Source organism: Ceratocystis lukuohia, assembly GCF_044167205.1.
Source record: "Ceratocystis lukuohia strain C4212 chromosome Unknown Supercontig1_pilon, whole genome shotgun sequence".
In the NCBI taxonomy this organism is placed as follows: Eukaryota; Fungi; Ascomycota; class Sordariomycetes; order Microascales; family Ceratocystidaceae; genus Ceratocystis; species Ceratocystis lukuohia.
This window is the reverse complement of record NW_027263520.1, coordinates 774,418-800,790: the sequence shown is the minus strand read 5'-3', so window position 1 is coordinate 800,790 and position 26,373 is coordinate 774,418. Positions and strand designations below refer to the sequence as shown.

Sequence of the window (26,373 nt, the reverse complement as noted above, 5' to 3'; positions counted from 1 at the left end):
ACTGCTCAAGATTCCTCAACATAATCTGAGAATAATGCTCATTATAAATATGACAAGTAAAGTAAAGCCTTATCTACTAACTCACACGACTCTGCAAGTCCAACGCCTGAAAGCAACAAAATAAGATGAAGAAAAAACGACAATATAAAAAGAAGCACAAAATAGAAGAACGCCATTTATCAGCCCCAACGGGTAGCTCTGTGCGGCCATGAACATGGCATTACCTGCTACAGCTACCGCACCTTTTCATGCGCTCCGGCATATCTCTCTGGCAAATCAACCTCCCAGAGAGGCCTCTCAATCAGCGCAACCTCTACGCCCTCATTGGTCCCTGCTGACAGTGGAACCATACCCAAGATGTGTCTGTACTTGAAGGTAAACCCATATGCCTTTGGTTTTGTCGTGCCGTCGTCCGCTGCGGCCGACTGCTGGAGCTGCATCTCCTGCGCTCTCCGCTTGGCCAATTCCGATGTACCGTCCATCTCGTCATCGTCACTCTCGTCTTCGCCGTCCTCGCCACGGGGCGCCTCAGCAGCGGCAGCCTTAGCGCCGTGGCTACGGTACGTATCGTACTCAAAAACCTCCGTGACGGTTGTGCTACCGGCAGTTTGCTTGCCGATGGAAACAGGTCCTAGAGTGCCGCGGGCCATTTTGCCACCAGCACCGGAGTCGTTAGCGCTTCGCTTGCGTTTACGCGTAGCATCCTCCGCAGTTAAGAGAGTCCTGCCGTTGGTCTTGTTGGTGGGACGTTCGAGGTCTTGGTTGAGATCCAGCATGAAGACAAACGAGATGCCATACATCCACACACGCGAACCCTCCCACAGAATACCCTTGACCACGTCACGGGTCTCTAGCATTTGCGTGGGCAATGCGCTGCGATGATTGCGGCGAGACCAGCGGGTCAAGGTGCCCTTGAGCGTGTTAAATGCGGTGACGTTGAAATTGACTGTCACTGCTAGTAGGGTATAGTCATCCACATCATCCTTGGACTCTATGGGAGCCAAAAGCGCCTTCTCGGGACTAGAGGGGACGTAGTTAGAGAAAGAGAGTGCTGAGGGCGAACCGACTAATTTAGGTAGCAGAGCACCACGGGGGTTTTTAACCCATGACGAAACAGCGTTCTCGTCTTCGTCATCAGAGTCTTCTTCGTCTCCTGACGCGCTAGATTGCGCAGATGCGCCAAGGAAATCTTTCATGACCCAGGTATCAACGTAACCAGCTAGATCAGCAGTTGCAAGCATATTGCTGTCTGCTGAGTAGGCAAGCTGGGTAATACTTCTGTCATAGCGGCCAAGGCCGCTGGCAGTCGCAACATTGCTGAGCTCGCGAGTGAAGCGCTTCAAACGTTGCACCTTGGGGCCAATGACAACTGACTCCTCTAATCTATTTCCCTTTGTTTCAATGATTGGCGCCATATACACGTTGTCACAGGCCCGAACTATGGAAAGCCATTTGCCGTTGGGCGAGATTTGGACAGTGTGGGCACCAAGAGTCGCGATATTCTCGGTTAGGGGAATAGAGACAAGGTTGAAGGTTGAGGGTTTGAGTGGGGATGAGAAGGCGATACGGAAGGCCTTGATGCTAGAATTGGTAGCAACAACTAGCAAAGAGCCATCGGTGCTGATGGAGGCGGAGGTAATATTGTTGTCACCGCTGATCATAACTGTCTTGAGAAGCTTCCAGTTCTCGCGGACGTCCTTGCTGTCGCAGGCCTTTTCAGAGAGCAGCTCATTAAAGGACTTGTGTAGAGTCCAAATGTTGACTTGGTGGCCCCACCAACTGACAATGATGCGGGAATCGGGTGCGCTCTGGAGAGGGGTGCGATGGGGGAGCATAGGTAGACGGCGGTGGTTTTCCATACCGGCCTCCTTAAGGGGAATGAGGACAGGAGTGGCATCGGGTCCTGTTGAAGAAAAAGTTAGTTATTTCTAACAGCTTGGCTAGACAGCATACATATAAAGAGAAGAATACTGGCCATACCTCCAGCAAGAACCACGCTAGTGTCGGACACTTCAAAGGTAGCCAGCGTCTTGACATCGTGCTCGTGGTATCTGCGGCCCCAGATCTTGGACCAGCGATTGCTGCCCGAATTCTTCTTGTAGACAATAGTGCGGCGGTCCATTCCGCCACTGACAATAGTGTTGCCGTCGAGGCTGCAGGTCAAGCTCAAAACATCCTGATCGTGGCTCTGAATTCTCTGGGCCTGTGTGTAGGTACGACCATCCCAAATGCAAACCTGACCAGATGAATCGGCCGAGACAATATCGCCATTGGGCAGACACTTAACAGCCCACACAATGATTTCCTTGGTGCCACCAGATGCATCAGCACCGAGAGTCATTTTACGGAGCAGCATGCCCTTGACAATATCGTATACGCGAATTGTTCCATCCGAGCATCCGACTACGGCGGTGCGCGGGTTCTGGAAAGCCACGCTGAGCATCTTTGTGCCCTTGGTCGTCGAGCGAGCCACAATCCTGTCAAAACGCAGCTCATCGTCAGCCACTGAATACAGCGCCAGTTCACCGTTAACAGTGCCGACCACTATACGAGGGGTAATGGGCTTCCCGCTATTGACTGATGACAACGTAGGCGAAACAGACGCCATGCACCAAATATCTCCATGTGGGCCGCTGGCATGGGCACGCGGCTTTCCCTCAGTTATATCCCACTCGGTAACGGTTGAAGTGTATCCAGTGCTGAAGAGGCGCATCGGGCCTAGAGCAGCAGCGTCGCCAACCTTGTGATCGATGCCCGTGATCCATGCTAGGCTGTCGACGCTACGGTCTTTGCCGCCGAAAATAATCTTCTCCTGTTGCCAGTCGCCCTTGCGTGGATTCCAAAGCTCAATGTCGCCATTATCGCGGCCGATGGCCACACGGACATTGTTGACCTGGGCCTTGCTTTCGGGTCGAGGGTGTGAGACGGCGATGGAGTTGATAGCACCGGGTGGAAACGGTACAAAGCGGCACCGGTGAATATCCATGATGGAAGGGTTGTGAGCGCAGGGTGCTTGATTAGAATGCGAATTTAGGAAGCTATATCGACGGATTTGGGACAAGGACTTTTCGAAAGGAGAAAAGAGCAAGGGGAAATCAAGCCGCGATCATGCCTTTGTCGAGGCCGGTGTAGAAGGAGAATTGGCCAAAGGAGACGCAGTAGTCCTAAAAGAAGAAGGATAATGTTGGTATTGGTCTCAATGCCGTCCGTTATTTCGTATGATAGAAGGATATACGGCCAATTATTTCCGTCGTGCTTCTCCCGCTAAAAAAAAAATAACGATGGACTTGATCTTTTTTTTTTCGGTCCCCAAACTTGCTTCAAGCCAAAGGCGACGACTTTTTTTCTGCCCATCGAAAAATTAGGCGGTGAGTACAGTGGGGCTTTTTTTTTTCTCCCTCTGGGCTATGATGGTCGTACAAAGACAAGCAACCATGTAGTCACGTGCGATAAGAAAGATAAGCACAGGGGGTTGGGAGTAACTGACTGCTAAGGAACAACCAAGGTACTAACTTCTGACTTATGTCATTGTTATGCTCAAGCCCTCATCGTAGCCTGGCGCTGGTGTCAATTATTTATTCTTTTTTTACATTAGTTGAATGCGTGAAGCTTGTTTCCCCTCATTTTTATCTCATCATCGTTGTAACTTCCTTGCGCTTTTTATTGTTGGGCTATAAAGTTCTGAAGCATCGCTACTCGGCTTCCCTTCTCCCTTCTTGCTTGTACCTTTATTACCTTTTTTTGCTACTACGCCTTTTCGCTGAGTGTAAAGTCCGCATTTGTCTTTGTGGCTCTAATTTCAACCTTGCCTGATTTTCTACTGCCAGTGTCTTCTTCTCTTTGCTTTGCTTTTCCTTCCAGGCGCGCACCGTGCCATCTTGTCTTATCTACGTTACTTCGACCTAATTACCAACATACCTTTCATCGCTATGGCCGAGATCAGCGGCCCTGAGGGCACCTCCAGTTCATCGCCGTCAAGACATGTGCATACATCAGCAGCACCAAGTCCTGTGTCTCTTCATGATAAGCACCCGCCACTCGACAAGAAAAGTTCTGATGCCGCTATTAGCCTCCACATTACGGATGCGGCAGCTCATGCGACAATCCACGCTTCTCCCGATTCTAGCCGTCCCCCGGATTTTTACGAGCCTGATGTCCATGAACAAGAGACCGTCCGCCCATTCGACCCTCCTTTAACCCTTGTCACCAACACATCTACTGGGACGACCTACCATCCACAAGTATATTACATCTTCAGCGATGATGAGCCCGATACCCTCACACATGCGCTTCAACTTGCCAACAACCGCAACCCCGGTCTTTATGATCGTGCCGTTATCGTCGATCTCCAGCCTTCCGATGCAGATACCGGTTGGACCGTGGCTGCCGCTTCCAGCATAACCGCAGACTGGGCTGTGACAAGCGCCCAGTTTATGCCCTTGGGTGGGTCGCCTGGTCCCACGTCCGCTGGTGGTGGCATGAGCACTGCCGCAGCCTCCGGAAATGCTGCCAATAACGGTTCCGACAGTGACGGCGACATGATTTTGGAGATTACTGGCACCGATGCTCTCTTGCCGAAAAGTGTTGATGTCCTAGTCGAACATTTCCCTGATCCCCAGGCATCAAATCCACTCCTAGAGCCAGGCGCAAAGAACTATGCGCCGATTGTGGCCGAATTCGATGAGTGTATGAAAAAGCTGAGCCAAGTTGTCGAAGCGGGCGAAGCGAATCTGCAGCATAGTATCCGAGTACAGCAGCAACAACAGCAGCAGCAGAATCGTCTCGATCTAATGCATAGCACTACTGAAGGCCCACGGCGCAAAGACTCCACGAATGTTACAAGTGCGGATGGTAGCGATGTTAGGGGCAAAGGCAAGATGCCCGCGTACGCACCGCCAAAATCCCCAGTCTAGTAGCAGCATCTGACCAAGCCATGGCCCAGCGAGCCTTGTGTCTACCGTTTCCACCACTACTACTACCCGATCATGCCGCCTTCCATCAGTCTTCTCTCTCCTCTCTGCGTGTAATATGTACAATCTTCGTCTTCATTTCTTTTCTTTTCCTCTGGCTTTTTGTTCTCCAGTTTAACCAGATCGTTTATTTATTCTTGAGCTCGCGGCTCACGGCTCGAAAATTTCGGTGTTTCTTTGCTTATTTCAGCTTTGTACTTGTACAAATGACGCCTCGGATCACAGAACAGGCTCCCTTTTTTTTTCGCTTATTATCTGTTTTTTTTTTTTTTTTTTCATGCTTCTTAGTAACTACAACATCTATTTATTCGTTTCTTACATTTAGTCTGAGTATTCTCACGTGTTCCCTTTTCTTGCAGTGCGTAGATGTTCCGAGATGAATCAATAGTTTGATCGTCATGAGTAGATAGTGGGATCTTGATCGATGCATACATGAATCAATAGCTACCAGCCTTATGCGAAACTTAGAAAAAAAACCCAAAGTAACGAGTCACAAAGGGTATGCAAAATTCAAGCACATGTCCACAAATAGCATGAAATAACACAGAAAATAAAAGATGGGATATATTCAAGCAGGGGGACTTTACAACAAGGTAGTCAGGAACGGGGACGGCGAGCAAACAAGAACCCAACGGAAAAAAAATAAACGCCTGAATAGGGGGAAATGGATGTCGGTGATGTTGAAGAAAGGGGCCTGTGTGTGCAGTGCAGACAAGTATAATCAAAAGCCACGAAATAAAAGAAATAGAAAACGCAAAGAAAGAAATTATCGCGCCGGCATTTAAGAACCCCAAGAACGAAGACAAAGAGAAAAGTAACAGCACACAAGTAAATGACAAAGAAGGGACGGGAAGAGAAACAAAAAAGAAAGAAGATGAGCAGGGTAGGATAAGATGGATGATTACAATGGCCGCCAAGGGATACTACCATGGCGAAAATATCGAGTAAAGGGATTATCCAAGAAGTGAAAAAGAAATAGCCCTCTCCCCCAGCAGGAAATAGGGTATTTAGTTGTGTTAAAATATGCGGGCGCATCTTGCAACGACAGGTTTTCAAGGCGATTCAGACCGCCGACGTTGTGGTAGAAACAATACCAAATTGACCCGTTGTCCAAAGTTCAAGATCAATGAGAGATTCTACGAATATCTCATCACTTCGTTATGGTGTCGAGGAAGCTGTGCAAAAGAATAAGGGGTATCATATTTCCACAAGCCAAAGGCGTACAGCAAAATGCATGCTATGCCATGCAGGTAGATTTATACATGGCTGCTCATCATTCCAGGCCACCGGCCACCACGTAGCTGGAGAACCTTGTCAACCACCTCACGAGGCACGGCGGTGTTCAGTTGTCTCTTGGCAATATCAGAGAGAGCACGGGCAGCGATAGGGATCGTCTCAGCGACTGGAGCGGTGGAGGGACTGCGAACAAATCCTAAGGAGCGCTTGTTATTGTTGTTGCTGCCGCCAATCTTGCCCGTAGCGGCAAGGTAGACAATGACAATGATGACAATAACAACGACGATGGCGACGCAAATAGCCAGGCACCACCACTTCTTGCGACGAGCGGACCGGGCACTAGTAATGGCGGTATCAATCTCTTCGTTACCCTTGTCCATGTTTTCGACGATTTCTTCGGCCTTTTGCTCCATCTGCACAACAGTCTCTTCCTGTTGTACAATAAGCGTGTCCAGATCTTGGAACAGCTGAGCAAGCTCAACAATCTGAGACTCGATCTTGAGCAGAGCCTGGTGGCGGTCTTGAACAGCATTAAGGGCAGCGCGGGCGTTGCCCATCCGGTTACTATCCTTGAGAGCCTGGCTAAAGACCTGGCCAGAGGCCGAGGTATCCTCAACAGCAGCGCGCACCTCTTCCTCGGAAGCATCAGGCCGAACAATACGGAACTGGCGAGCCATTTGCTCCTGGGTCCTCTTTCTGAAAGCAGACTCGACCTGCTGATAGTTGTTGATGGCAGTCTTGAGGCGGCGATCGATGCGGCCAACCTGCGGCGAGTTCTTGGGCTGGCGGGATTCGGGGTTAGACTTTATCTGGCGGATACGATCGGTAAGACTGCGATACATGTTCATTGTATCGGAGGAAATCTGGTCCAGTTGACGGTTTGTAGCGCTGGCGGCCGAGGTGTCGGCATCGTCTAGAGAGCGTTGTTGCAGCATGCGCAGCTGCTCTAGACTGCGTTCAATTTCGTTTATTCCGTTGTCGATATCGCGGCACTCGTTAAGAATCGCGTTGGGGTCGTTGCTGGAACCACCTCCGGACGGCAAGTTTGACATTTCCACACCGCCACCTATCTTCAATGTCAACTCCTTGGCCTTTGCATTAGGGCTCGTCGAGGCGTCTTGTGGTCTAGACGCAAACATACCTCCTCCATACTGGTCGCCGCCTCCATAGCCCTGGCTTCCGCTGTACTGTTGCTGCGACTGGTTGTTGTACTGGTTTCCACCGTACTGACCCTGTTCAAAGGGATTTTGCTGGTTACCGTATCTGAGTCGGATTAGAAATAGACGCCGTTAGTATTGGTAGTACGCGAGAAAAAAACTTCAATGTGTTGTGAAATTTGGGCATCATAGAAGCGTCGTCTCATCAGTTGGTCCATAGTAGAAAGGCTGCAAGTAATGAATACTAACCCGTACTGTGAGAATACTGTTAGTCGCGTGTTCTAGTCAGGGGGAGGCAACTATGGTTAGGAAACTCACGCTCATAATGGTGGTAGATGCTGAGTGTGGATAAGTAAAAAGAGAGTGTGAACAAGCTGGTAAAATTTGGCTGTAAAGGCCGTCGACAGAGAACCGCGGGAATTAATGCGGTTATCACGTAGTTTTGTTGTATGCTTTCCTTTCCGTTGTATGATGATGAGAAAAACAAATTTATTTGGATTGTCGTAAGGAAATTAAAGGAGATGAGATAGGATATTGTCTGCGGTCCCTTTTTGCGACAGGCAAAGTCGAATTTCTGTTAGATTTTAAGGACAGGGTGCAACCGAACTATGGAGAAAAAGGGCAATACTGCAGTCAAGTAAAAGGAGATGAAGGAAATAGAATAGAGTAGTTTCTTTTCTCGTCAACCAGTGATAAAAAGACAAAAGAATAAGAGAGACAAACTTGATGATAAAGGTTTGGACGGCAGACAGTGGTTAGGGAAAAATAAAAAGCAGAGGAAGAAATGAAGCAAGGAAAGTTTGGCAGAAATGAAATGATTAAAAGAAGCGAAATAGAGACGCGGGCCCTTGCAAGAACCAGAGGAAGCTAGCACGCATCTTAAGAAGGAAGGAACGCAACAACAACAGGAACTCACCCTACCTTGCATATCCTATACTGGTGGTGCTGTGCTCTTGCTGTGGAAGGACCTGGGCTCCAAAACCAGGGGCGGCAGGAACGAAAGCCAAAACCAGTGCTTTCCAAACAGAGACCAAGAGGAGACGCCGCACTACTTGCACTTGCCAGATTAAATAAACGAAAAATTAGGCGTTTGTGCCCCTTGTGACATAAAATAGTAATAAAACGTAAATATTTTTGTTTTTATTTGCAGTTCTGAGTTCTATGTAGACCCAAGTGAACGCACACAGAATCTCACATAATATTGCCTACAAAAAATAGCACCAAGTTTCCCGGAGAAGCCTAGGGAAAATATCATCCATCTTACAAAAGGCCAGCCGAGTAAGTAATGCCCCCTCCCTACCACTAAGCAAAGTACCCTCGGTGGCGGAGTTATGAAGAGGGCACGCTAGCAATACGGACCCAGGACAGAGAAAGAAATGATACTTACATCCAAGATCAACTAAGGGCATAGAAAACTCTGGCTTTCATGCTGAACCTTGAAAGTCAATAGAAGGATTTCAAGAAGGAAGGGTCCTTCCTAGCTTTCAACTCCCCCCCCCCCCCCCCGATCGACCTTTCTGCTTCAGTGGACCTTGACCCGTCAACCCCCGTTCCCCTTTAGGTATTTAGGTATATAACTCCCAAGACCAGACCAGAAGAATTTCATATTTGGGGGGGGGATCAATGTAGCAGGGGCTGTTTAGCGGTCAACAAAAAGGGCGATCACGATAGCCCTTCAATAAGGAGAGTCTTTAACCCTATAATTGGCACTAGGGTTCTTCTCACTTGCGAGGAATGAAGCGCTAAGTCTTGGTCTCCTTTTGTTTTGGTGCCAGGAAGCTGACGTTGCGGAGGCTAAGCCATAACATATCGTTGCCACTGGACGCAGTGGTGCAAATTGTGAATGCAGATGCCTGCCTGCCTGCGGGTTTCCTTCTGACCCTTTCTAATGCATGCTATCATGCTATATCATGACCTTCCCTTTGCCTTGCACTGCCCAAAGGAAGCTGGACTAAGGGCTGTGCTGTGGATTTTGTCTCCACTGTTGAAGAGAAGAGCGTGAGAGGGAAAAGTCGACTGCATACTGCTGCATGTGGAACTACCCAAGCTTCTCTAGACTTCTTATAGTGAGACAGAGACATCCGGCCGAGAAGAGTTTAACGGGAAGCGTTGGTCTGTGCTAATGGCCACAGAAGAAGTCTAGGTAAAGACGAAATGGAGTTTCAGTAGCTGTCGTGTTCAGTGAGTAATGTCCAACCAATGAACAACCCCCCATGTTTATACTGGTACTTGAGATCATGGCTTGGATCTGGCGCTACATCCTTCCTGTCAAACAACAAGCCCAAAAAGCCTTTGGCACCAACTTGTAAGAAACTAGGAAAACAAAATAGCAAAACAAAATGAATAAAAAAGTAGGAAATAACATCATGTTTGCCGGTCAAGTTGACTCGAGTTTACGTGGTCAAGTGAATAGCATGCTGTTTCTGTTCGTGTACAGCCACGCCACGTATGTTTCTTACATCCGGCTTTGATTGGTAATTATGGTCTTGAGCTTGCCTTTTGGCCACCCTCCCACGACACCATGTGTACTATTTATGGCTTTCCAGGATTCCAAGTCCCATGACCGAATTCTTCTCATGCCTTTGACTCTTCTCTTGCAAAGGAGGAGAAGGCCTGTGGTCGTTAGGGTTAAGCAGGAGGAAACCTTGACTGATCGAGATTCAGAGTATTATTAAACAGCAGAAGCCCAACTGAGGAGATATCAGCTCACTGTTCTATTCTTAGACAAGCAGCGCAGCCATATTGAGTTAGTTCACAACTCGCTGTGTAGCAAAAACCTTGTTGCCCAAACGCATCAAAGTGCACATCTCCACTCTTCCATGACAGCGCTGAGACACGAACACAGACAGCCCAGGCCAGGCCCTTGGCCCTTTGGCCCTTTGGCCGGTAATCCGCCCCCTAATTCTAGTACAGGCCTATACTTACACTATGCCCCCGGCCCTCTACTCTAGGACGGCATACGCAGATGCGTAACTGACGCTAGAGTCTGAGAGGCTTTCGGCCAACATACTCCGTTCGTATCGGACAAATTTAAACTTGCTCCCAGCTTGCAGCTCGCTTATGATGGCCATAGCAACGCCGATAGGGTTTCTGCCGCAGATGGTATTCTCTGTGACGTCCAAGACCTTCTTGAAATTTGCCAGCACACCCGTCTCTATGGCGTCCATGGCCATGCGATCAATCATCTCAATAGTTTCGTGAATCTTGGGCTTCCCCACGGGCGGTGCCTCATGCAATGGCGCCAGTGTATCGATAGTCTTGTCCGGGGCATACATGCAGTATCGAAAGCCCTTGCCCCAGTGACAAAAGTCGGAACTGACAATTAGCGCCGAGGTGGGGTCGCGGAGGTACTTGGCGAGCAGCTTGCCGACTTCCTGCTCCTCGTCGGTGTGGAGGTCGCCAACAAGGATGGGCACGATGGAGGGGAAGTTAGACTCGTTGCCAGAGCCGTGGGTACGCTCAAGGCATTTGTAAAGGTACGGCATGTGCATCTCTAGCGAGTGTTCTTGCACTTCGTTTCTTTCGGGGATGGAGTCGTACAGGACCTCCCCAAGCTCGGCTACAATGTCGGTGTCCACGCGCAGATTTCCAAAGGGCGTAGCATAGCTTTCTGCCGTGGATAGGGCACACCCCGGAAGATAGTAGGTGTGTGAGGGGCCCAGTACAAACACCCGTTTTATCTTATCGAGATTAAGGTTCTTGTAAGCCCAGGCAGCGGCTTGCCCAGAGTATGTGTATCCGGCATGGCTAAGAATAGAGAAAAATTGACTGAGTGTTAGCGGCCAAGAAACAAGTTTTCCTGTCAACAGCTAAGAATTGGAGAAGGGAGGTAAGGACAAACGGAGCAATGATGGCACGCGCATTTGCCAGCGGGAGGTTTTCCCCATCGGCTGAATCTGGGACTTTATCAAGCCACTCGTCTAGTTCGTCGCTGAGGACCTGCGCATCGTCTTCGTACCAGCTTCCAGCATGGCTAGCCGGACGAATGCCTTTGCGGAAGACCATGTTGACAAGAGGGGGTAGACGCTGTAGTGGGAGGCGATTTAGATGGGCGGACACGGCAAAGAGGTAGAAAAATGTCACAAAGGTTGCGTAGTAGAATGAGCCGATGAGCGATATTCAAGAGCAGCAGGCGTGGAAATAAAATCACTGATAATGCTTGTATCTACTTTTTTTACTCACCACCACTTGTCTGGCGAATAAATTGGGGTTTTTTTTTTTGGACTTGAAGTTGTCGGTCGTTCTATGTTATAAAAAAAGAACCGAGGTGTCTCTGCTCTAAATCAAATAAAATGCGCCCCATAGTGTTTGTCTATTTTGGTTGGATAGCGATGTGATGAATCTGGAATGGGAGGCTCCTTACTAGCCAATGGCCAATGGCCAATCGCGATGCATGATGGTTCAGCTCTTTGATGCCTGACGTATAGCTAGCTCAAGAAAGGAAGTGTTGTGTTCCCGTGATATATTGCCCCTCATTGCCAAGTTCCTAGGGTTAATTACTTTAGGGTCATTACCTACGATAGGTGCACCGGCACTTTCTTCAATTCAAGTTCAAACCGCAAGTCGAAAGGCATGTTTCAAGCAAGACGTTTTGTTTTGTTTGCAGAGTACATGGACGCGCCCGAGTCACCACATGAATAAACGCAGCAGTAAAATTCTCAAGTTAAGTTTGGCCATTCCAAAACAACCGCCCGCCAACGGGTCGACATGGCCTTGCCGCAATACGTGGGCCAGCACACTGCAAACAGTGCTTATTCTCGCCCATGTTTGATACTGAGCAATGCCCACAGACGTTCTTGCCACACACCGTGCATTGGGAGTCCAAGTATCCATCCTCCATATCGACATCTCCCCCATCAGGTTCCACGCCTCTGCTGAGTACTTTGCCACAGTCATCGCATGCTGTGACTTCTGGTATGACGACTGTAATGGGTTGGATGGAGGTTGGGGGTGCTGGGGCAGTAGTGGAGGGGAGTTTCCAGAAGTTGTGCAGGGAGCGTTGTTGTTGTGGTTGCGCTGCTTCTGTTGCAGCGGCTTGCTCCTGTGTTTGTTCTGAGTTTTGTTGTTGCTGCGATGGGCCGTCTCCTTGGGGTGCCGGCGATGGTGCTGGTGATACGTAGGCGGCAGAGTCGGCTGAGGAAGAGGTGTGAGAGAGCAACTGCAGCTTTTGCTGTGCAGCATGTTCCCGCTGGCCTTTCATAAGGAGATTGAGGGTATGTTCTGCGTAGACTAGTTGTTAGCGTCCATCCAGGTGATTCGGAGCGCATGGCCCGAAGAACGATGTATCAAGGACTCAGACGTTGCATTCTGAAACAAAGTCACACAGCACTTGGGTGGTGCTATTTTCATCAACTTACGATGTACCTGCTCTTCTGATGGGCGCAGATCACGCACTCGCTTCATGGTGCGGCTGAAGGGCGCATTAGATACCAAAGAGGCTGATGTATTAGAGCCGGAGTTGGAGGAGAAAGGGGAACATGCGATGTGGTTTATAACAGACGAGGAGCTCATGCCATCATCGATGGAGCGTTTGCGCTTGAGGAGCATGGTGTCGGTTGTTGGAGGTGTGGCAGATATTGTGATGATTAAACAGTTTAGGGGGTTCGATGCTGGCCGTATGTTAGAGTAGATTGTGACTACGTTGATGTTCTTGATGATAGATATCTTGTGTGTATGTGACGAGCTGAGTGATGTGGAATTCTATCAATAGGGAGTATTTAATACGGACTAAGATATCCTAGAGATAGTGCAGGGGAATAAAGCACCCGTTGCTAAGGTGCGTCGCGTAGAGAGAGCATTCAACGCGCTATCCTTAAATTGATCACGCACAGTGCGGAGTATGAAGACAAATAAAACACACTGTCAGTAGAACAGCCAGAACATTGGAGAGAGATGGACGTTTAAGAAATCAAATGCGAATATAGAGGGGTTAAAGGTTAAAGGCCAAGTATAATAAAGCAAAAAAAAAAAAGGTCATCAGTCATCAAGAGAAAGTACAAAAGTAAAGCTCTAGGAACATAGTTTCGCCTGAGGGCTTCAACAGAATGACGACAAAAGCACACATTGCATGGGGTTAGAATGCGCATGTTGCTCTACTCGTCCCTATTCTGATAGTCTCTACCCCCGATTTTGCGTCGTGCTTCCGATAATCTCAAATGCTGTTTGCATGTCAGCCAAGGAGCGTTGTTGGTGAAGAGAAGGCATCCACTTACTTTGTCTGCACATAGGGCATTGGCCTTTGGCAGCGTCTTGCTTCATCCACTCCATGATGCAATGCTGAGGGCAATAGTTAGCGACTTCTGTGTGTATATTTTAAGAAAGACATGGAACGCTCACAGAGTGAAAGTTATGGGCGCATTTCCCCGACGCTATCATAGACATGTTAACTTATCTGTCGCTGATGCTCTCAAACTTGGCGGTGATAGGTGGTATCACAGAAACAGCACACTCACATATGGGGCATTCATCGCCTGGATATTTACACGTCGGACATGTGCCATCGAACTGCACTTGGCAGATACCACAAACGTCGTCTTCGGGCAGATCCCAGCACCAGGTAGCCACAGTCTGCCACTTTGTGATTTTGACCTTCATGTTAGAAGCGGCAGCGGCAATGGCTTGACCGTTTTTTAAGTGTCCCTTTTTGTCTTGAGAAGGGGAGAGTAGCGCCGAAGAATGTGGGCTGTTGAATGAAACAAAATTAACGGGTGGATGGTGCTGGTACCAGGTTTTCTTTGATCAATGTGTAAGATGTCTTGTTGACGTAGTTGGACTGGTGCGACGACCAACAAAAAAGAACGGCTACTGTCCAACCGAAATATGGACCGGGGCATACTTCATGGCTCTATCACTCTTGTCTCTCCGTCTACGCTCACGTTGTTCAACTCTTTTGCATACGTATCCTATTATTGAAATCCGTCAATAACTCGCTCGTGATATCATATAAACCCAATAATCCTCAAAAAAGGTAAACTAAAAGACAGACACAACGCCGCAGACTCCATGACACATAGGAAATTCAGTCCTCTATAGACCATGGGATATCTTGATTACTGACTTGGGTGCACGTCAGGTAGGAAATGTCATCAATCATGCGGTCAGAAACAGCGCCTGCACTGCTTGGCCCGCTTGCCATGCTCAGCTCTAAATCACTATCCATCAGCGGCTGCACTAGATCGCACGCCATCGTCTTGAGCTCATTTACACTCTTCTCGAAACGGCGGAGATTCTCGCGGCTGTACAGTTCTGGAGTTAGCTTGAGGAACCGCTTGCACTCATCGCGTGACAGATATGCTGAAGACGAGCGACGATGAGCGCCGAGAATGCGGTATACGCGGCTAAGAGACTGTACTGGCGGGATAGAGGGAGGTGCATTATCGTGGTGACTATGATGGTGTCTCCGCCCATCGTGCGGCGGCGGAGGCTGGAAGGGTAGGGTTGTTTCCATGACCAACCACTGGCGGAAAAAGCTGACGGCTAGCCAATCAAGATACGACGTGCCAGGCGTCACAGGCTCGCCCGTCTTGGTGTACAGAGTCAGGCGGAACAGACGGCTTTCCACGCGGGAAACCTGTTCTTCCAGATCTGAAACCTTGTCTTCGATGATTTCCAAGACGCTGTTAGGCATGCTAGCGCGAAGCGTGCGCTCGCCTGCGGGCCATTGGCCTACAACGTGGATTAGGGCTTCTAAGAAGATGAGCTTGCTGCGTGCCATATAGCCTAGCCGCAGGTAGCTGATGGGGTATTTTGCGACCTGTTTCCACAGCCTCCACTGGAACTGCAACAGGTGGTGGTCAACACGCGGCCCGACGACGTCCAGAGCATCATAGAGGTCAGCTAGATGCAGCAGCGACTTGCACTGTACATAGGCATCAGCGATGCTGATGCTGTCAATGTTGGGCGTATAGTTGTAGAAGATGCGAAACATGTTGTCATAGTCGCGCATCAGGTCCTGGTCTTGAAAACTCAACGTGTCGGTCATGTCGTCATCATCGGGGTCCACAGCACCAAAAGGGGTGACGGCCTGAAAGAGATTGGCTGTGGACTGAGCAGCCTGTGGAAGTAGATTTGTCTTGGTGCGGCCATTTGACACAGAAGCTAAGGAAGGGGGAGCGCCGAAAATGGACGGAGGTGCAGGCTTGGTGGCTTTCTTCTGAACCAACATGGGGACTTCGTCCAGAGTGTCGCCCCGATCGAGTTCATATCGCCACATGAGCTTTGGAGGGCGGATTGTTGGTGACCTAGCATCGCCCGCGTTTCCTGTGTGAGTGAGTTGGGATGGCTCTGAAGCCGAGAGGTTCCACTCAGGCCGCAGGCTGGCCTCGAAGAATCCAGAGAAGCGAGACAGTGTATGGCTGTGGAGCAAGTAGCGGTTCTGGAAGGAACTGTTGGATCCCAGGCCAATGATGATCTCGACGTCGCCCGATTGGGAGAAGACGGGGAACTCGTTTTGTGGTAGGTAGGATGACCCATTAGCATGTGATCGGCGAGAGCGCCTGGGGCGGTGGTCTAGCGGCCGTGAGACGGTCGATGCTATGGGGTGCATGGGGTAAGAGCCGCCCAGCTCGGAACGAGTTCCCAGCTTAAGGCTTCCTACTGGGGGCCCCATTGCAAGAGAGAGTGTATGGGGTGTGTGTAAGTGCGAGAGAGAAATGCGGGATGACGAGTGCAAATGCCGGTGAGGCTGAGTGAGTGAGTGGGAATATGCCAAGGCAAGAGCGGATTTCACCAGCTATTAGTAGTGTTTCCGACCAGGCCAAACAGCCGAGCTCCAAGACGGTGATCTCGAAGCCAACCAAACAAGCTGTAGTTGCTGAACGACCCCACGAGCAGAACAGCACAGAAAAGGCAAGCCAAGTTACGGAGAAAGACGAGAAAGAAAGGCGCAAAAGATAAAGGAATACGGCCAAAGGTCCAAGGCTAGCAAAAAGGAAAAAAGGCGCCCAAGTGTGACGGTAATAGCGATAAAAACAAATTCAATAAAAAGCCACCATCAATACAATACACGTATTTTTCTCTTCTTCCTCCTTCTTTCTTGTTCCTGCTCAGGCTGTCGACCATATAAAGTGCATGGCTAACTAAAACAAAGAGAAAAAATAGCAGCAAAAATAGTGAAGCAGGAAAAAAAGAACCAGGCCACGTCGTGTATCTTGTCCAGTCAGAGGCCTTCTTCGGCTCTGTTTGATGCTGTGTATCTCTTTTCCAGGCTTCCTGCACTGGGTTTGCTTCTTCTTATTCGCCGTGGAGACAAACCTATAGGACCGAGAAGAGAAGAGAAGATAGCAGCAGGCGAGGCGAGGAAATCGAGGAAAAGAGAGGGCTGCCTGCCTGCAGACGAAGGCAGCAGAGCAAAGGAAGAAAAAAAAGAGGGAGCCAACTAATCAACAAGACAGACAGTTCTTGGGGGGGATGGACAGAAATAGCGGCTTCAGAATAGGTTGGCATGCTATCACGAATCGACGAGAAGTCAAGGACGGTATGGTATGGCTTCACGGCGCGATGCAGAGCTAGGGAAGGAAAATTGTACATATATACCTAGCAGCGAAGATTGCGATTGTAGACTTGTAAGGCCGCCGCTGGTCTCTCTCTTCTCCTAGAGCGGGTAGCGACCCCTCCCCCTCATGCTCATGACCCTCCAAGACAATTTATAATATAATATATCGTCATCAGGATAGTAACAGTGCAAGCACTAAGACGCAAAAGCCAATAGCAGCTAGTGAGAGCAGTGAGGGGGTCAGCCGCCTAGAGGAGATGGGCAAAGAGGACGCATGGCTAGAAGCGGAGCGAGTAGGAGTTGAGACCAGTCACAGCCTAGGAAGCGTCCAAGCTCAGCTTAGAGCGAAAGCAGGACGGACAGGAGGAAGGTTTCTATTTCTTCTTTTGTTCCTGCTAATTCGCCCTCGTCTTTGGCTTTGGCTTCAATATTTTTCAGCGTGCGTCTGGCTGGCTGCCTCTAGATAAGACAAGGCAGACTTAAGACGGCTCCACCAGCATAGTCACGTGACTAGGTCACAGGACCGAGTAGGGGTACAGGTACAGGTACAGGTACAGGCACAGGCAGTGCATAGCAGCACATTGTTACGGATACAGCTGCGGCTACGGCTGCGGCTAGAACAGCAGCATTAATAGCTTGTCTATAGTTTCAACTCACAGCTATGCACAGCTTTTTCTAGTTTTTCTTGGTCCAACTTCACAAGGAAAGCCACCAATGAAAAGAGCAAGCCCGTTCCTGCAGCTTGATTGGTGTCTGCAGCTTTGTTTCAAGCCCTTTTCCATGCAGCAGCAAAACGGCAGGGGCTCACAGGCACTGCACTAAGTGCACAGGATTGCAAATGTGCAGAGATGTGCAGAAACATGCACAAAACTAGTGCACAAAGCAGCTCACACGAGCCAATTACATTCCCTGCTCAGACACCAGCCCTGCTGCTCGCCTCCAATTTCATTTGTCAGTGCACGTTAAGCCCTTGCACAAAATGCCATAACAGCGCAGCTTACATCTTTGCTCTGCTCCTGGTCTCTCTGTCTTTGCTGCCCCCTTGTTGGCTGAGTGAGCTGGCTCTCCGTTCTCTGGGCAACGGCCAGCCAGCCAGGAAAGCCAACATGAATATGCTTCATCTGTGCTTTGATTAGCTATGAATACATGGATGGGTTTCTGGGCTCCCATTCACTAAAGCATCAAGCCAAACATCCATAGGCTTGCTTTGTTGCTTCTTCTTCTTCTTCTTCTTCTTCTTCTTCTTCTTCTTCTTCTTCTTCTCCATGAATCCATCGCCCTCTGGCATTCACTTAATCGACATGTAGCACTCGCTTACTGTAGGCGACTTATCTCTAAGCTATACATACTCTCATCCTCCTCCCCTCCTGCCCTGGCATTTTCTTGCACCTTGGACTCCTTCTCGATCCGCGGCCAAGGGCTGTACGGCTGATCTTCGGCTAACACACATTGTGCAGTTCATAACGCCACAATTCTTTTGTGCGAGCTTCGCCATTTCCAGGCTGCAGCTACTCCAAGCCATACATGAACTAGAAGATTGGCCCGTGTTGATAGGACAAGAGAAAATACAGGCAATAAGACCAAGCAAGCAAGCAAGCAAGCAAGCAAGCAAGCAAGCAAGCAAGCAAGTGCATGCGATGCGACAAGTCTAGCCTCGGTCTCCCTCGCCATAATGAAGCTTGGACTCAGCAACCAACCCTCATTTTGTAACCTGGTATGGTATAACCATGAACCTGTTAGTGGAGAGCCAGAGCCTGCCTTTCTCTCGCTCTTCCTCTGGCTAAGTACAGGCATGCCTCTTATTCTCTCTCTCTTGTCTCTTCTCTCCCTGGAGTCTACGTGCTATAAATATTCTCTCTCTTCACAAAAGACGGCTGAATGGGATCAGGCGGGCCAAGCCTTCCTTGCCCTAGCAAGTTTTGGTTGGCTAGTGGTGTGGTGTGATATTTTCTATTTTGTGATAGGCAAGTAAAACAGCCACCTTACAAGGGAGTTGGTTTATGTAAATGAATGAGCCTGGGTCCAGAGCGAGGTTTCACTTCATTCATAGTCTGAGCCCTGGAAAACCAAATTCAGCAGCAGCACAAAAGGTCAAAGCTAATACATTAAAAGAGCTTGAAAGGGATAGAAACCCGTTGCCATGGACAGCAGAGCATGTGCTATTCATCCATCTGTCACATCACTCGGGACATTTATTCAATTATTGTAGTAAAAAAAAAGTAAAAATACAAAGGCGAGCTATTGAAAAAATAAAGCAACATTTTGCTAAAGGCAAAAGCCTACTTATCAACAAACCTTGTCTTTTGCTGCCAGTCGCAGCGAAAGAGCAAGACTTGGAAAGGGCTTGTGAAGTAACACTAAAATGAAAAAGTCAAAACAGTTAACGATAAAAAACAGACGCGGTTCCGGATCCCGTGGCGAAATAATAAAAGCGGACGATGAAAAGAAAGAAAAAAACCTAGTGCCAGAATAAAAAGAACAAAAACGCAAACCAAGCATGGGAGGAAACCTCAAGAGGATAAGAAACCTGTGATCGTTGTAGCCAAACCGCACATGCCGAACCGTCAGCCCCAGCCCAGGAGGAAAAGAGAAACAAAAACCGAGCGAGAGCAAGGAAACCCAAAGCCAAAAAGAATAAAAAAACAAGACCAAGCAAAGCCAGAATGTGTTGTGTGGACAGCACGACAACGACAGTGATAGAAAGAACAGATGCAACAAAACTTAAAGATTCCGTATCAATCTCATACCAACAGGTGTGAGAAGAGGCGTCTCGTGGGAGGATAGGCATCAAGCACTAGAGACGAAGAAGACAAGTGAAAAAAAAAGATTGCCAGATTGCCCTGGAAAACGACTCGAAGATTGTTGTAAGACGATTTTGGGCTAGTGGCTCAAGGATCGAGCAGGCCAAAAGCCTAGTCGAAAAAAAAAAAAAAGGACAGCCAACTACAGACAGTCGCGAGGCGAGAGCACCAGTAGTTTGATTTTGTTTGGCGAATTAGCACACTTGCATGCCGTTTTGCTGCACGGGCGTTTGGATTCTGGACGTCTCCGAGGCAGACATCGGGTAGCTTGACGAGTCAAAGACGGGAGGGTTGGTCTTGAGGTTGGCCAGAACACCCTCGCGGGTGCGACTGACTAGACGGCCCTGTCTAAGGTCTTCAGAGAACAGGAAAAAGCCTTCGTTACTTTCAACCAAGTACGACTGCAAGCCCTTGCTCTCCAGAGTGATTGTCACATTGGACAGCGGGTAGTGCATCTCAATGTAGCGAGCCCAGCCACGGGCAGCAGCACGGATATGCTCCTCAGAGCTCAGGCGGCGCCAGCCAATACCAAGATGAAGGGTGAGTTCGTCGACGGTTTGGGGCTGGTGAGCGTTGCTCAAGGTAGGAGTTGACTGGGAGGTGGGCATCATAATGACACGCTTAGCCCCAACAGCGCCGGCAATGCGGCGAGGACGCATCTGCGAGTCATTCTGTTGCTGCTCCTCGTCTTCATCATCATCACGAGACCGCTTGCGGTTGCCAGACAGAGCACCCAGGCGGGCAGGAGGACTCTGGAAGCGATTGAAGGCGTTGGCGGGAGAAGTCATCCTGGAAAAAGGATGGGATCCGTGGACGGGCTGGGGTGAGAGGGTAAGGACAGAGGAAGAACGCTCAAAGAAAGCCATAGTGACGAATGGGCAGCTTGTTGTTTGCGGCAGATGTGGGTGGACGCTTGGAGGATTGAAAAAAAAGCAATGCGAGCTTGCTGTGATGGAGAGAAGATGAATGGGTTTAACGGGGAGAGGAAGAGACTGCTAAAAAAGACACAAGGTTAGGAGTGTTAGTACAGTAGAGCTGGAAGCGGCGCAAGTTGTGATTAAAAGGCGCTAGTGCAGGAAGCAGACGCGACGAGTTGCGACAAGAACGTCCGGCGTAAGGAAAAAGGGACGGAGAAGGTTGCTGAAGGCGACACAAGAAGAAGTGACAATGATGTAGGAGGTGGACTAGGAGGACAAGAGAGCTTGAAGAAGAGGCTAGAGCAAAGAGATGGCCTTGGGAACGTGGACGAGATAGAGGGCACAAAGGTGGACTTGGTTGATAGAGAGTGCCAAGGAGATGCGCCAGCAACGACGGCAGAGAGCTAAGAAGGGAATAGGTGGGAACAGCAATGAATGAGGGAGAAAGAGTTGTTAGGAAAGAAGAAGAAAGATAAAAGTGAAATGAATTGGGTGAAGAGAGGAAAAAGAAGAGGAAGAAAGAGTACAGGTTGAGGAGGGAGGGAAATAGGGAAAGAATATGGGAGGACTGGCTTCTTTAAGAAAGTATGGGCATGGGTGGGCAAAAAGAGAAAGAAGTGATGAAAGGTGACGAAGGAAGGAGGACGGACAAAAAGGGTGTAAGTTGACCAAGTTCCAAGTTTTGGGGTGGGTTTCTTTTTTCTGCTACCTTTTTTTTTTTTTTCTTTTTGCCTGCAATTGGCGATGCAGTAGAGAGCAGTTGCTTTGCTTTACAGGCTTGGTGTGGTTTCCTGGTGGATCTCTGGAGAGTCTAGGAACTTCTTTGAGCCAAGCCAAAAGCGACGTTTATGGGTACGCGTTTCCTTAGCAGCGAGCGTAGCATGGGTACTTAATAGGTACTTGCAAAATGGTGTATTTTGGTTGTTTGCTACTTGAACCTTCCATGTCTTGCCCTGGCTAAGGCATGGGTTAGAAAGAATAAGCATAGAGGTACCTGGTCGTTTGGGGGGGGCTAGACCAGCCTAGCTAAGAGAAAAAGACTACCGCTTTTTTTTTTTCTTTCTTTTCTCAAGCTCGAATCGGCCAGCCAGCTCAGTAGATGGTCCCCGATCAAAAACGGTACTAAGCCACATTGGGAATGAAGTCGGCTTACATAACACACTCCCTGGCAGTCACGTGTGTGCCGTCTCCGTACTACTTATGGGCCCTTTCTGGATAGCAGACCCACTGCTTAGCACAGGCCGGGACGTCCAACGGGGGCTTGACCAATGATGTGCGAGTGGGTCGTAGGCCGAGAATCCAGGCAAAGCGAGGAGACGGCGGAGACGCACAATACACAGGCTATATATGCACATATTATGCAGGGAGCATAACAAGCATAAAACGGCTAAATCTTGTGCATGTACATGGGTGGTGCTATACATTTTCCTGTGCAAGGAATGCACTTGCACTAAGCTGGTGTTGGGCTGGATAAAGATTTTATACACGGTCCAAAACTGGAAACTGAGCGAATAAGAAGTGAGGCGAGCGACATAGTTGCCTGCTTCCTTCTTTCTGTTACCGGGTGTTTTTTTTTTTTTTTTTTTTTTTTACCAGCCACCTAGAATCACGGGCTCCTTCTCTCCGCGTTTTGCACATTAATTAGGAGGGTGGATTGTATAATACAAGGAAGAAAATGAGAGAAATTCAATCACGCACTAACATGGATTTGGACAGCCAACTATCTACAGAGACCGCAATCACGAGACAAACGACCAAGCGCACTACCAGTGAAGTGAAGCTCCTCGCCTTGTCCTCTTGTCCTCTTGCTCTCCTTTTTTATCTTTTTTTTTCCTTCCCTTTTTTCTTGATGCGTGCTACAAGAAATAAACGTAGACTTTCTGTCCTCTTGGCTCAAAGGACCCAATGCTTGTGTGACTACAGCAATCAGGGCCAAGCAGGCATTAATGTGATTTCATTTAATGTTAATGCCGATGCTGATTACAGTGGCACAAGATCGTTGATATCAATCAATAATGAATGGTGTTTGCACATTGCTAGCACGAAGCGAGTAGGAAGCAAACAGGCGTAGAAGATAAAAGACCGAACAAGTGTGCAAATGCGGACCTATATAGGGAGGGCACAGTGGGTAGAAACATAAAAGACTCTGCCTGTATTCACACACACTACTCTTGAGCTCGCACTAAGCTGTCGCGTGCCGGTGGCGTATCACAGCGCTTTCGGTCTAGTCGCCTGTTCACTGCGCCTAGCACTGTCTTGAGAATCAAATCGCTCGAGAGCCCCGTGCCGAGTTCTCCATCCCAAGACACCGTATCGACAATATCCCTGATATTCATCTCCTCCAGCCCGTCGTCCAGCTCTCGCAGCCCTGCTGTAGCATTCGCATCGCTGCCGACCTGGAAGAACTGGAGGCCAACTTGGTACGGCGACGCGTCCAGCGAATCCAGGCGGCGAGCAACTGGGACTATCACGCCCTCAACGTCATCGGATGGACGACCATCAGTGATGGTTATTATGTTAATAGGCTTAATGGGCTCGGCGAGCGCGCCCTTCTTCTTTGATTGTTCTACTAACGAGCGCTGGTACGGCGCCAGGATGCTTTGCAGCCGCTGGCCCGTTGGCGTGGTGCCATATGGGTTGATGGAGTCGAAGATCTTTTGGATCTCAGCGGGTGATTTGATGCTGTAGAAACCATTAGGTCCCTTGGTTTCGCATGGTGCGGCATTTTTGCTTTTATAGTTTAAGAAGTACAGATCAATTCCATCAGCGTCATGGCTGGTGCAGATGGGCATGATCGCCTTGAGAACCTCCTGAGTCTCGGCCCAGTTCGAGCCATACATGGAGCCAGAGTCATCAATGACAAAGACGGTGTCAAAGGAGCTTAAAAAGGCATATGGATCGTCGTCAGTAGATGTCGCTGGGATACGGCGAGCTTCGATTTCTTTAAGAGAGGCTCTCGGGTGCTAGCAGCGAGGTCTGGTGTGCCAGGAGATCCGAGGCTATAGTTGGTCGGGCTGCTATATGGCGGGGGAGGCTCTTGGTGGCTCCCCACAGGTTGATCTTCGCCCATGGGATGTTAGCATACTGCCAGCTCAGACGGAGACCTATATGCATGGGAAACCCCGAGGCTGCTATGGGTATTATCACTAACTTGTATTGGCATTGGAACTGCGTCTCCTTGACACATTGCTAGAACTATTTGCTGTGTGGTCAGCAGCATCCGCACGGATGGAAGCCCTCCTTTTGATTAGAGTCTTGATGATTCCCATGACTAGAGATAGGATATTTAAGTCGGTTGTTTAAGCTTCCTATGGCAAGATAGACTGTAATGAAGAGGGCAGCTGTGAGCATGTAGTGAAAACCGAGACTGGATTGCTGCTTCTTCTTAAGCACTACCCAGGCTCAGTTGAACTTCCTCTAAAACCATCAGCACCACTTTCAAGCTGGGCTATGGCTATTTTGGAGATAAGAGACCTGATGACCGCCAAGTACGCTTTACTTTTGGAGACAACGCAAAAAAAAGAAGACTAAAATATACTAAAAAGTCTCCCGTGATGCTACAAGCTGACGCCCAGAACAGCCCACATCGACGCCACACATTGTAGTCCAATGACGTAGACTCGTTGGTCATGAAAAGGAAAGTCGAAGATATTGGAATTTGCAACGCCGAAAGAGAAGAAAGAAGAAAAGCGCACCGCAGAGAACATAAACGAAGCAAAAACAAAGCCCCCATCGTAAATATACCATAGCCAAACCGTAGCCCTTCTCGGCTTCACCAAGTCTAGTACAGAACCAAATCACTCGCAAAAATACCCGACGACTTCCGGGCGTCTATTCCTCCAGAGCCTCCTCCATCTCACGGTACTTTTTCACGACACGCTCGATGGCGTCGCAGCCATTCTTGAGCACTTCCATGCGCGGGCCGTACGACAGACGCACAAAGTGGTGGCACGGGCTGTCAAAGAGGTCGCGACGATGTGAGGGGTTAAGGTCGAAGAAGATGCCGGGCACAACGATGACCTTTTCCTCCAAGCAGGCCTGGAAGAAGTTGAGACCATCGCAGATGGCGTCTGGGAGACCCTCAAGATTGAGCCAGCTGGTAAGAGAGAGAGAGAGAGAAAAAGGATGTTAGTTTGAGTAGGGGATAGATAGCAAAGGGGGTTGGGGGAGGAACAGCAGGAAGACCAAGACGGGAGGGAGCAAAAAGACAGCGCTGTTGCACATACATGTAAAAGGTCGAGTCGGGCACGTATTTGAAGCTGAAGCCAATCTCCTTGAGACGGCCGACGACATAGTCGCGCTTCTCGCGGAAGTGAGTCTGCAAGTGGATCATTTCCTCGCGGACCAGGTCAGGCTCCAGCATAGGGATAGCGGCCTGCTGGAAAGCATAGTTGGCACCGCCATCAAGGTATGAGCCACAGGAGCCAATGGCCTTGATGTACTCTGCACATGGGAGAATGGTTAGATATATACACAGAAATGAACGACGCGGGAGACAAAACGAAGAGCTGAGCTTACCCTTGGGGCCCAGGATCCATGCCACACGCCAGCCGGGAAGGCGGAAGCGCTTAGTAAGACCATCAATAATAATGACATCATCCTCATCAACGTCTTCAACGTTCTCTGCAGCCGAGATTGTGGACCCGTCACAGTCACTGGTGTAGTTGTAGCCCGAGTAGAATTCGTCAGAGATGAAGGTGGCACGGCCGCGGCAGATGTCCTGGATCTTGGACAGCTCGGGGTTGGCGACGACACGGCCGGTGGGGTTGCGGGGGTTGGAGGTCAGAATGACTGACGTGCCACGGGCAATCTCCTCCTCGACCTTCTCGGCATGGATCTGGTAGTCGTCGTTTTCGTTGAGGGGGACGGGGACAGCTGCGAACTGGACGCGGGGAGTGTTAGCGGGACACTGCACAGTTGGCGAGGGAGGGGAAAGAGGCGACTGCTGGAACAGGCCATTCTACTTACGTTCTTGAACAGCGACAGCATCTCGTTGTAGGCCGTGTAGTCGGGCATGAAGAACGACAGGTACGAGTTGCCCAGAACAGCTGCAATGCGGATCAAGCCGGCACGGCCACCAGGCACAATGGCGACGTTTTCCCAGGTGTACTTGCTCTCCTTGTCCTGGCGATGGTGCTCGTTGTACATCTTGGCCACGGCCTCACGCAGGGGGCGGATGCCGGCAGTGGGGCCGTACTCGCGGGCAGCCATGGAGACATCGATGGTGGAGGGGCGGGGGAAGCAGCCCTTGATTTCATCCTCAACCTCGGGCGCGCCCTGGCCGAGGTTGGCCCAGGTATCGGGGGCCTCGAGGTAGCCGTATTCTGCGGCACGCTCAGTGCACCACACAACACCGGTCGAGGAGCGACTGGCGTCTAGGCCGGCATGGGGCTGGTGACCCTCGTGGGCCTGTCTGAACTGCTGGTGGATGCGAGACTGGTTTTCTGTTCAGAGGGAAAGGCAAAGAAAGCGAGAGTCAGTAAGGCGAGGAGAAACAGACGGCTTGATAAGGCAACTGTAGCCGCTATAGATGACATCACTAGTGGAGGAGGGGGATGAGACAGGACGAGGCAGGGAAAGAGCAAGACATACCGGCGAGAACACTCTCGCTGTTCTTGCGAACCTTGGGCACGCCAGTATGGCGGTTGATAGAGAATCTGCGATTGGCAAACATTGCGAGGAATTGGAAGGTAGAGCAGGGGTAGAGAGGAAAGGGCGAGGAGAGGTCGAGGTGATGGAAGAGAAGTGCTCCAGGCTGGAATATATAAAGGAAGGCCAAGGCACAAAGGATGAGCAACT

General features: G+C 49.6%; 8 protein-coding genes across 8 annotated transcripts; 1 reads left to right on the top strand and 7 right to left on the bottom strand.

Moving 5' to 3' along the window:
• Positions 1–233: 233 nt before the first annotated feature.
• HOO65_010208 (uncharacterized protein) lies at positions 234–2,986 on the bottom strand (the record flags this gene model as incomplete). The annotated part of the gene is made up of 2 exons (XM_071005425.1): positions 234–1,903; positions 1,981–2,986. 2 exons carry the CDS (start codon positions 2,984–2,986, stop codon positions 234–236), a joined length of 2,676 nt encoding a protein of 891 aa, XP_070862030.1.
• A 943-nt stretch (positions 2,987–3,929) lies between these two features.
• Positions 3,930–4,913, top strand: HOO65_010207 (anaphase-promoting complex subunit 11; the record flags this gene model as incomplete). Its single annotated transcript, XM_070999668.1, has 1 exon — positions 3,930–4,913. One exon carries the CDS (start codon positions 3,930–3,932, stop codon positions 4,911–4,913), a length of 984 nt encoding a protein of 327 aa, XP_070862029.1.
• Positions 4,914–6,226: 1,313 nt separating this feature from the next.
• Positions 6,227–7,687, bottom strand: HOO65_010206 (syntaxin 1B/2/3; the record flags this gene model as incomplete). Its single annotated transcript, XM_071005808.1, has 2 exons — positions 6,227–7,456; positions 7,682–7,687. The coding sequence occupies 2 exons, from the start codon at positions 7,685–7,687 to the stop codon at positions 6,227–6,229; spliced, it is 1,236 nt and encodes a 411-aa protein (XP_070862028.1).
• Positions 7,688–10,305: 2,618 nt separating this feature from the next.
• Positions 10,306–12,910, bottom strand: HOO65_010205 (Protein MEMO1; the record flags this gene model as incomplete). Its single annotated transcript, XM_071005449.1, has 4 exons — positions 10,306–11,110; positions 11,205–11,389; positions 12,171–12,583; positions 12,721–12,910. The coding sequence occupies 4 exons, from the start codon at positions 12,908–12,910 to the stop codon at positions 10,306–10,308; spliced, it is 1,593 nt and encodes a 530-aa protein (XP_070862027.1).
• Positions 12,911–14,381: 1,471 nt separating this feature from the next.
• Positions 14,382–15,971, bottom strand: HOO65_010204 (uncharacterized protein; the record flags this gene model as incomplete). The annotated part of the gene is made up of 1 exon (XM_070999667.1): positions 14,382–15,971. One exon carries the CDS (start codon positions 15,969–15,971, stop codon positions 14,382–14,384), a length of 1,590 nt encoding a protein of 529 aa, XP_070862026.1.
• Positions 15,972–19,851: 3,880 nt separating this feature from the next.
• On the bottom strand, positions 19,852–20,523 carry HOO65_010203 (uncharacterized protein; the record flags this gene model as incomplete). The annotated part of the gene is made up of 1 exon (XM_070999666.1): positions 19,852–20,523. The coding sequence occupies one exon, from the start codon at positions 20,521–20,523 to the stop codon at positions 19,852–19,854; it is 672 nt and encodes a 223-aa protein (XP_070862025.1).
• A 2,216-nt stretch (positions 20,524–22,739) lies between these two features.
• HOO65_010202 (von Willebrand factor type A domain protein) lies at positions 22,740–23,843 on the bottom strand (the record flags this gene model as incomplete). The annotated part of the gene is made up of 2 exons (XM_071005993.1): positions 22,740–23,506; positions 23,771–23,843. 2 exons carry the CDS (start codon positions 23,841–23,843, stop codon positions 22,740–22,742), a joined length of 840 nt encoding a protein of 279 aa, XP_070862024.1.
• A 562-nt stretch (positions 23,844–24,405) lies between these two features.
• On the bottom strand, positions 24,406–26,248 carry HOO65_010201 (uncharacterized protein; the record flags this gene model as incomplete). Its single annotated transcript, XM_071005651.1, has 5 exons — positions 24,406–24,670; positions 24,801–25,017; positions 25,093–25,456; positions 25,543–26,018; positions 26,167–26,248. The coding sequence occupies 5 exons, from the start codon at positions 26,246–26,248 to the stop codon at positions 24,406–24,408; spliced, it is 1,404 nt and encodes a 467-aa protein (XP_070862023.1).
• Between the last annotated feature and the right edge of the window lie 125 nt (positions 26,249–26,373).